The sequence below is a fragment of the Cryptomeria japonica genome, chromosome 3 (genome assembly GCF_030272615.1).
Source record: "Cryptomeria japonica chromosome 3, Sugi_1.0, whole genome shotgun sequence".
Classification (NCBI taxonomy): Eukaryota; Viridiplantae; Streptophyta; class Pinopsida; order Cupressales; family Cupressaceae; genus Cryptomeria; species Cryptomeria japonica.
Genome location: NC_081407.1, coordinates 518670318 through 518681366, shown reverse-complemented (window position 1 = coordinate 518681366; position 11049 = coordinate 518670318). Strand labels below are relative to the sequence as shown.

The following is an 11049-nucleotide window of genomic DNA, read 5'->3' as shown; positions in this document are numbered from 1 at the left end:
CAAACGTTGAATTTCACACCCTAAATTCATTTGGGAGGCACCAAATTCGATACGACATCTCAAATCTAAATTAAAACGTATTCTAATTGACTTTCAAATTCTAGTAGTACCAAACCTCAAAACCTAATTTTCTTATACATTTAATTCATTTAATTGTTGTATTGAATGTTCAAATTCCAAATCTCAAGGTTTTATTATTATTGTTTAATTATTTGCTTCCGGATATTTATGTAAGGTGTTCTTTCCGTAACACGAGAGTTATTTGGCAGGGATGAACGACTGGCGGGTGCACGAAGGAAATCGTCTTTGTTTGCGGGGAATACATTGAACAGTGTAGAGTGGAGAGAGGCAGTGCAGTGCAGAAAGCGCCGTGTCTTTTGGCATTGTCAATTGAAAGCTACAGATACAGATATACATAAATATATACAAGGTACAGGGTGTGTTCCCTTCGCCGTTAAATTACTGAACCTCAATGAACGCTGCGTCCTGCTATGTCTCTTTATTATACCTTTTCAAATGCACCCTCAACGTCGTTCATGTCGTTCTCTTCTCCCCACGCATTCTTTTCAACTGGACGCTTTTTATTTTTTTTATTTTTTAAAATCCTCTTAATTAGGGTTCGCATTTTATATCAATAATTATTGTTTGAAATTGTCTTTCAAAATCTAATCTTTAGGTAAAAGCAGGAAGGTACGAAGTCACGAGAAGAAAAGTTGTTTCTTTTTCGAGGGAATTGCTTTGGCGCCTGTATGATTTCAAAGTTATTTAGTTCACCCAAGACGGTCATTTTATATACCAAACATGGTGGGTATGAAATTTGATAACTGTTATCGGGTCTGAAAGAAATGGCATAGTTTCAAGCTTGCCATAATTACTGCATCATTTTAGGTCGAGAAATGTTGCTTTGTTTTTCACTCGCGAACATACAAGCAAGAGCAGACAGTAGAAACATTTAAGTTGACATTGAGAGCACGATTACTTTAAAACCTCCCAAGATCATAACACATGGAGCCTCTGAAGTAGGATTTATGGCCCTGTCTCGAACGGCCTTCACCTTGGGGGACGGATGCAGTTGCATATATAAAATAGATGACATTTATACATTAGTGTGTTCTGTAGGAAGGCCTTGCTGAGTACAAGAATATTTCGAGTCACGAATCCAAGATTTATAGGATTAGGCAGTTCTGACATTTCTAGCTTGTGGGTATCTTGCTAATATATTTGTGGGGGAAAGAAAACTACAGTACAAATTTCAATATAAATTGTGGTTTACAATAGTGAAAGAAAGGTTAATTGAAACTATTTTGTATGCAATAGCAATGCAGTTAGAAATGTGTGATGTTATTGGCACAGCATGTGAAAATTTTGGTCTGTGGCGGCAGGAATTTTGAAGAAGTCATCTCAAGGAAACGGTAGAAGGACTTGATCATTGAAGAAGGCTTGGCTTCACCCGAGCTGATAGCTAGGATTGGCATTGATAACTTTGGTAATGGTAGAAGAGTGGCTTATGGATTTTGATCTTTAGCAGCCAGGAACCTCACATTTTGAGACAGAATTCTTAAAGAAATGTTCAACATGCATACTTCTGGTAGATCAGATTTTGAGAGAGCAGAGGAAATAAAGGCCCTTGCTAATGCAGCTTTTCAAGGTGAGGACTTTTTTATTTTCTGTATCTTCCTACTACAAAGATGCCACATGTTGTAATTATTTTTAATTTTTTATTCTTATTGATGCACTAAAGTTGCAGACACATCATTAATATTTTCCGCTTAATTTCGTATATTGATTCAAGTTTCAGCGAATATGAGCAGTATTTTCTAGGGTCGTCGAGTTGCGATGCAATAACTTTTTATGTAATTTAGGTTAACACATTTTAAGTCATTACATCAAACCAATAAACTAATTATCTTATATGTGTTTACACCAACTCTACAGCCTATCTTGAATTTACTTGTGCATTTAAATTCATTTCTCACCAGATTTTGGCACTTGAATTTGCTGTGGTGTTAAATATTCCAACGTATTTGTCTTATACAGCTCACAAGTTTTCACAAGCCATAGAGCTCTATACTCAAGCTATAGAATTGAACAGTCAGAATGCAGTATATTTGGCAAATCGTGCATTTGCACACACAAAGCTGGAGGAGTATGGAAGTGCTATTGCAGATGCCACAAAAGCTATTGAAATTGATCTTAAATATTCCAAGGTCTGTGTTGATAGGGTCTAGTTTTAGTTTTGCTTCTCTATATGTGTGAGATCTTCGAATGTTTTAATGTTGATAAGTTGATAAATATCACAGGGGTACTACCGAAGAGGTGCTGCATATCTTGCAATGGGTAAAGTCAAAGAAGCTCTGAAAGACTTCCAGCAGGTATCTTCTATTTTCCATACTTTGTTTAGAAAAAAGTAGAATCTTACTGTTTCGTAGGTGATTATTTGTCTGACGCTTTCTAATGACATCCATTCAATGTATCCTGATTTTTTTATTAGACAGTTGCATAATTTGTCATCCATGATTTTTCTGGCTTTGAAGGTTTTAGCCTGTATTTCACATGTAGGAAGCATGACTATTTTATTTCTAACTATGCAAGGGTATTGTTGTGTTTTTAGTTATTAATAGATCTATATATGCATATATACAAAGTGAATGTTTGTATGTATGGTTAGTTCTTTGCACTTTTGACTCTTTAGTTTGATCAGATGCATGGTTGTGTATTGATTTGTTATGTATCCCTTAAAGCACTCCTTCAGATCATGAAGATATTTACATATGTGATCCAGGTTAAAAGAATTTGTCCGAATGACCCTGATGCTACCAAGAAGCTTAAAGAATGTGAGAAAGCTGTCCAAAAGCTTAGGTTTGAAGAGGCCATCTCTGTGGATGATTTTGACAAGCATTTGGTCTCCGATTCTATTGATTTCCATTCAATAGGTGAATTTTATCTCTGACCTTGCTTGCAATCTGCAGGTGATATCACATTTGTGCCTGGATATGGCTGAGCTCCTTAGTTTCTTTTTGTATTTCTTAATTAGTTTGTTGATTCATGGTTTTCCTTTGACAAAGTGTGTTTTTTAAGGAGAGATACTAGTTGCAGATGCCTGGCTAGGTTAATTTTTTTGCCAATTTTTTAAATGTACACATTTCCCTGCTTTCTTAGTTCTATGTTTAATGGTCTTCATTTTATTTAATTCTTATGGCAATGTACACGATGCTCGTAACAAGTTTTAGATGGAACATTTAGCATGCTTTATTCTTTCACTTGCATGGCATCTCTAGTGACAATTTAGGATTTTATTTTTTTAATAAATATTGTATTATTCCCTAAATATTGATGTATGTGCAAATAAATCATGTCATTTGGCTTAGGAATGCCCTTGTTATTGACATGAACATGACATTCTCTTCTAAATTTTTTAATTCAACTATGTTGTAGGGTTAACATTTTTAAGCAATCATGTAATAGATGCACTCAAGGAACTTGAAGTGTCTAATTATTTGCTTTGCAGCTTTTTAATTGCTTTGACAACATTTAGTCAAGTTCAAACCATAATATTTTTTACTTCTTATTGCATGAATTTGTCTTACAACAAAGCAACCTTGTTTTTAATAATGTAGTTAATAACTAGAATTTATATTTTCCTCTATAGCTGGCTAGGTTTTCCAAACTTAATATCAAGTAAAAATAGCTTTATGAGATTATCCTATGACTTGTTTTAATTCTCACATTATGTAGGATCAAAAAGTACACGAATTAACAGAAATAACACAAGCTAGATTGTTTTATTTAAAACATGCGTGGATAGATTACAATGGCTATTATAGGCTTGTGTACCGATGAATGATCAACTTGAATAAGGACTTTTGGATCATAAGGACCACAAAAGCCAACAAGCCCCCTTCATCCAAAAGGGTAAATCTGGGTGATCAGGATCGTCTGTGAATCTGGTCAACCACCCAACTTTGACATCTGTAACTGTTAGGATAACCGATGGACAACTGAGGGGGCGGGGCGTGAATCAGTTGTCAACAGATTATATTTATGAAACCACTTTATAACCTTTAATCGGAGCACATAAACATTAAATATTGGAATAGCAGAAACAGATATCGGTAAGCAATAAAACTTAAGAATGAAACGGAGAATCGACACAATGCAACCATACCACATAACACCATGATTTGTACGTGGAAAACCCGGTAAAGGGAAAACCCATGGTGGGAAGCCTACCCACAGTCAGATGATACTTCTGCAAAAAGTATGTGATACAATAAGGGGCCTTGACATCCAGGGAGGCACACTGCCTAAAGCGTACTGCTCATTACAAAGGAGTCTCACTGACTACAAAGAGGTTATAACCACCTCAATATAATTGGACAACAATCCAGAAGAATGAACTGCCAATGATAGCATCTACCATGCCTGATGACAGTCCCGGTTAAGCTCAATACCGGAGGCCTTTGACCTCTTACATAAACCCAATTCGATCACCTATGATCGACCAAATCTCCTTCGCATATGATATTTCATTCCATGACCATTACCACCACAATCTACAATGAGATCTTACATCAATTTATACAAACCCTAAGGCCTAAACCAATTAGGTCGGCCACCTAAAAGATATTACAATAAGATCATTACATACATCCACATTACAATGATATACCATGTTGGCTTTAGACCAAAACAACATTAACCAATCCATAAATCATCCCAGTAACGTGTAGAGAACACATAACATGATACCGGTCCATAACCTGGACCCAAATAGATTCACCACACCAAAGCGATGTCTCCAATCAGTCGAAGCACGTCCAAAGATTATCTTCTGCATCCTGAATTCCATCTAGAAGCCGCACCAACACCACTTATGCATCCTGTCAAAGATTCTCAGTAAAAGCTCTGCCGGTAAAACCTTAAACCCTTACCGGTATAGGCTTACTAGAGTGTATGATAGCATCCGATCATCAAGTCAATACCAACTGACCAAAACATACTCCAAAAACATCAAACCAAACATATTCCATTGATCCAAACATGTCGGTAGTATCCAACTGATAGTCCCTTATGCTGGTAACACTAGTTCTTGTACCGGTAACCAAAATCTGTCTGCTGGTAACCAATCATAACAGCTAGTGTTGACACCAATGACAAAACATCAATGCAACACATAATCAATTCCTTCATATTGCCAACAGTAACTTGGTCCTTCATCTACTGATAGTGATCAATCTGGGTCAACACCTTCATGCATCCTGCTGATGCTTAACCCTATGCTCCATAATTTGTCATGAGAAACCTTTGTCAATCCTATACATCATGTGCTCTGTTGACATGATCATACTGAAGTACTCATTTAGTGTGCCTTTGACCTTGCCATAGTGTGAGCTGGATATGTCATTGCCCAGCTACGATGGTCAATATTCTGCATGGATTACACTTATCACAACTTAAGATAACACATGGTTAAGAGAACAACACTTGTAGACTGATCATGAAGACCCACCAAATATAATATGATTGTACCACTAGCCATAATCCTGTTCCACATCAATGCCTGAAAAACTGTTAACCAAATATAGGAACACCATTTACAAATTTTGAGCACCATATTGCATCCAAAAGCCAAAACTGCAACAACACCAAACACCAAATTAAAAAAGAAACTGCAACATAGAGAAACTTAGGATCTACTCCAAAAAATGATACTCAAGTAGTTTTTACCTAAACTCCGAGTAAATAGCTAACCCAAGATGGGAATGATCTTCTATCCATTTGGTGGGGTTCTCAAACCTCCTCTTTGTGCTCCCCCGATTCTATCTACTAGATACATCATTAAAAATTTTGATATCTTTGATAGCACAAATGATAGGTAACATGATTGAAGTTTCTATTTTAGTAGTTTAAGATTCAATTAAAATTCATGAATAAAAACCTTATTGCACCTAGTGCAAAGAGTTTCCTATATTACCGTTTACAATAAATATCTTCAAGAAACTCTATAGGGTTATCACAAAATAAAATAAAAACCTTTCCATTGGATTTAGAATGCCCAAAATATCCCATATTGACTGGTGATATGTCCAGATGGTGGACACAAAGATGAAGTAAGAGAACACAAAACTGATGTAAGGTGTATTATAGTATGTTCTGAACCTGTTTTGAACTCATAACCTATTTCAATCTACGTGCTGATTTTTACCGTCTCACAGGCACCATGCATGAAAATTAATCCATCCACATTAAAAACAGAAGCTTGGAAAATTTCCATGGTCGCTTCTCCCTAAACGATCGATAAGCCTTCAAAAATATAGAACAGTTAAAAAAATAAAGCTTGCAAAATTTCCATGATGACTTCTCCCTGAGGATTTGGAGCCACTTTTCCAGAAGAGAATTTTGAATGCTGCTTCAACAGCTCAGTAGATTCTGTACTCAAGCCAACAATTTCTTGGCTGCCCTCAGAAATTCTAAGGAGGCATTAATTCCATTGGACTGTGTTCAGATTGTGTAGACACTTTTTGCTCCAAAAAATAGTGATTTCTGTTTTAAGCATTGCACTTTCAGTCCCACAATTTCTGTGTTGTCTTGCTTTTTTGGCAAACACACTGAGGCTGCTTTGTATCAGTTAATAGTGCTCAAATCCAAAATAATAATGAGACAAAATGACTGCAGTCTCAATCAACATGTTCAGGTTGTGATTGCTGGGTGCAAGGCCAGATCAGCTCCTCAAATTTGAATTCTTTGAATGTTTGCTTTGTCTGCCATCATTGCTCCCTTTATAAGATTGATTGTTTAATGTGACATGCCTTCTCGCTCAACTAAATATATGATTTCTTCAGCAAATAATGCTGAACAGCTCTCCCAATTCTTACCGGCTGAACAATTTTTGTTGCACACCTCATCTATTAATAAAATACTAAGGCTATTAAACAAATAATTAATAAATGTTTTATGCATCTGCATAGCCTGGCTCCGATGCCACTCGTAGGATCAGAGAGCACGCAAGTTTAAAGAAATAGACACAGGCCAAGTAATTTTACTAACGCATGCCTGGATAGATTGTATTTGATTACAATGGCTTTTATAAAGCTTCTCATTCCTGTTAATAACCAACCTAAACACCAACTACCCAAACCACTTTATTACATATTAAAGCAATTAACTTCACTTACTAACCCAAGCATATAACATAAAAATAGGTTATAATATAATGGTAACCTATCATTACAGCACTGTGCTAACTACAAACACATACACAACAACTATTGGATTATAAGAACCACAAAAGTCAAGACATTATACATAATTCTATGCAATGTTTATCATGGATCAAGGTGTCTATGTGAATCCACGTTGGTCATGCTTTATGAGGTTTCAGGTAGCAGTCTGATTTCATGCCAGTGTGGATGGATTTCATTTGAGATAATATCCTTATTTGTTTTGCTCTTTGTTTCAAGTATGATTTAAAATATTCAACCAAGCTTTGGAGTGGACCTTTAGGATGGAGTTTATTGTACAATGATCATAAATGTGGTCAATATCTTGTGTATCTGAGCATATCTCAAGGTTTAAGGTTGACTTTTGTCTACAATTGCCTTTGGAACGATGCAAAAAATGTAGGTCATATATGATCTTTTAGTCAATTACTTGGCTGTCTTGCAGATAACTTTCCAATGAATAGGAACATTATTATGTTTTAAAAGCCTCTGATTATTCATGATCCAAAATCGTCAGGGCACTTGTCAATGAGAAGTCACTGTATTTGACCGGACATTCTGGTGGCATTGAATTTTGATGCCATGCTATATTAAGTGTTTCCAATTTCCAAATCATAACCACAAGCATCCATAAAATAAAAGTTCCATTTTTCTCTTTCTTCTCCAACTTTACATCTTCTTCCATAATAGAGAATTTATTTTATTTCTAACTTCATAGCAAGCCCAAGGATAGTGTACCTCGCAAATGTTGTCATAATCACAATACTTGTAGGCATTCTAATGACAAGTACCCACTAAATTGTATGAAGGCTTGCATGAATATATTAAAGCACAGATAACAAGGGAAGTGGAATGTGATCAGCATAGTGTCTAATCACTACACTTCTGATCATATTTTGTTTTGGTGGCTACAGAATATTATTCCATTATTAAGGAAACATAATTGCATAGAGTTACTAGATTAAGGGGCAACTTATTTATTGAATCATTTATAAAGGTAGCTTGCAATATCCTTATCCTTATCTTGAATGGGTGAAGAACAACCTCGATTTGTGTCAGCAAAGGTTGGAATATTTCTTTGCAGAACCTTTCAACATGCTGGGATGTAGATTGATGCCCATGATGCATGATCTTGTCCTTGGATGTGGACATCAACACTTAGAGATTCAAGAAGTAGCAGCATGTTATTTGCATCAAAGCTATTAGGTATGTGCAACAGCGGAGCCCATTTTTTTTTCATACTTATAGCAAGTGCAATCTCAAGTATAACAAAGTACAAACACATTACAGTTTGTTTCAATACAAGTATATTACAAATTACCATAATCATACATATTAATAGTCAGACTACAACATGGTTATAACCTTAGTTAAAAAATTGCAGAGCTTGCCAACTCATGAGAAAAATATGCTCCCAAGTAACTTGCTAGTTAACTTTGGGGTGAGTTTTTTTTCCTAGCTTATCAGTGGGTTAATTACATAAAACTTTGGATTGCACTAGGGTTGTTGCCCTAGACCCTGTTGAGGACTACTCTAAGCCCCTACTCAGGTTTTAAAAGCAAAAATCAAAATTTGTTTTGGGCCCGTGTTTTCCACAAATGAAAGTGTAAGAAATAATATGGACGTGCAATTCATAATCATATAACTCTATGATCCATATCGAACTCATTTATTGAATGAAGAAAAAAATCATTATAGCTTCTGTAAATTTAGTTTGATGCACTTTTTGTAGAGATTAAAAATTTATAACTTTTGTAAATTCGATTCTCTCTTCTTGCTATCTTACCCTGATTATGGATCATGGTGTTTGATCCGAAACATTGGTAATAAAAAGATTTACATGGTCAAATCCAGAAATCACTGCAACAATTAATACGGGCTGTGGAAATTTCATGTTTTAAATTTATTTGTATTTTAATTTTCAATTTTTTTTGTGGAATTTTGATGAGCTGTTGAGTCTGATTCAATTTTGCTCTGTCAAGTTTTGCTAAGTCTTGAATTTTTAACTAATACTATAACAATCCACGTATCTCCAAAAATATCAATGATATGTTATAGTATAAGTACAATAATATTGACATGTCAAATACATACAATGTATGCTATACTGCATATCCATTAACAGTTTCACAATAGCCTTCCACTTGTCCTAGACTCCTGCTGTGGGTGGGGGGGAATATGAACCCACTATTGTTGGAAACTCAATCCATTCCAAACATCAATTTATCTTGAAGAGGTCAAATAAATAGTCCATACTCCTTGTAACAATATGTAAGATTTATTATGTAACATCGAATGCATTTGTTGAATGAAGAAAAAAATTATTATAGCTTCTGTAAATTTAGTTTGATGCACTTTTTGTAGAGATTAAAAATTGATAACTTTTGTAAATTCAATTCTCTCTTCTCTTGCTATCTTATCCTGATGATGGATCATGGTGTTTGATCCGAAACATTCTTAATAAAAAGATTCACGTGGTCAAATCCAGAAATCACTGCAACAATTAATACGGACTGTGGAAATTTCATGTTTTAAATTTATTTGTATTTTAATTTTCAATTTTTTTTTGTGGAATTTTGATGAGTTGTTGAGTCTGATTCAATTTTTCTCTGTCAAGTTTTGCTGAGTCTTGAATTTTTAACTAATGCTATAACAATCCATGTATCTACAAAAATATCAATGTCATGTTATAGTATAAGTATGATAATATTGACATGTCAAATACTTGCAATGTATACTTTATTGGATATCCAGTAACAGTTTCACAGTAGCCTTCCACTTGTCCTAGACTCTTGCTGTGGGTGGGGGGGAATATGAGCCCACTATTGTTGGAAACTCAATCTATGCCAACCATCAATTTATCTTGAAGTGGTCAAATAAATAGTCCATACTCCATGTAACAATATGTAATATTTATTATGTCTTCCCATTCATTGGTCTTGACTAATTGTGTAGTCCTTTTATTTGGTTATAAAGCATACAATTAAAATCTCACAAGAAATTAAAACCAAAGCAATATAGCAACACAAGACAGCATAGAACAATACAAGACACCACATATAACAATACATGACTTCACATCAAACATAATGAGATACATGAATGACTTGAATCAAAACATCAAGCCCAATTAATTCACTCAACACAATCTTAGAGTGACTTGGATCAAAATACCATACTCCTATTCCAATTCCATTGGACACAATCTGCTTAACATAATTCACTTGGTAAACTTAAATTCATTTTTGATAAATTGTCATTGGACACACATACAACTAGGCAATACCACTAAAGATACTGCTTTGTGTATTGGTAGTCATAGTGGATCACTCCAACATGATACTCCTTAATGGCTAACCACACATGATAATCAAGTGATACCAGTGTTGCCTGGAAACGTTTCCAAGCCATCCCCGATCCCCGAAAATTTTCGGAAACCGTCCTGGAAACTCGAGGACGGTCAACTTTTTTCCCGGAGACCGTTGATCGTCCCTGGGACGGCAAGGGATGCCCAAGCCGTCCCCTAGCCATCCCGGGGACGGGTAGCCGTTTCCGGCTATAAGGCATTAAATTTTTTTTTTTTTTTTTTTAATAAAAATTCAAAAAAATATTATTATTCAGTTTTGAGGAATTAATTTAAAAAAAAATATTCGGATCCCTGATAAAAAGTAAATTTTCTTTTAAAAATAAAATCACTTATAAATTATTATAATATTTATTATTTATTAATAATTATTAATAAATAATAATTATTATAATAATTTTATAATTTACAAATCACAAACGATAATCATAATATTAATAATTTAATATCGATATAGTCTGATGA

General features: G+C 34.8%; 1 protein-coding gene across 3 annotated transcripts in view; it reads left to right on the top strand.

Annotated features, from left to right (window-relative positions):
- The first annotated feature begins 215 nt into the window (after window positions 1-215).
- The window catches only part of LOC131060207 (serine/threonine-protein phosphatase 5), a 75167-nt gene continuing 64333 nt past the window's right edge, over window positions 216-11049 (top strand). The window contains exons 1-6 of one of the 3 annotated variants that reach the window (XM_057993364.2): window positions 216-430; window positions 687-804; window positions 1383-1648; window positions 2038-2207; window positions 2301-2372; window positions 2783-2933. In XM_057993364.2, coding sequence (XP_057849347.1) covers window positions 1567-1648; window positions 2038-2207; window positions 2301-2372; window positions 2783-2933 — 475 coding nt within the window. In that variant the 5' untranslated portion in view covers window positions 216-430; window positions 687-804; window positions 1383-1566. Of the gene's footprint in view, window positions 431-676; window positions 805-1382; window positions 1649-2037; window positions 2208-2300; window positions 2373-2782; window positions 2934-11049 lie in introns of all 3 variants that reach the window. The other 2 variants (XM_057993362.2, XM_057993361.2) reach the window with 2 other exon arrangements.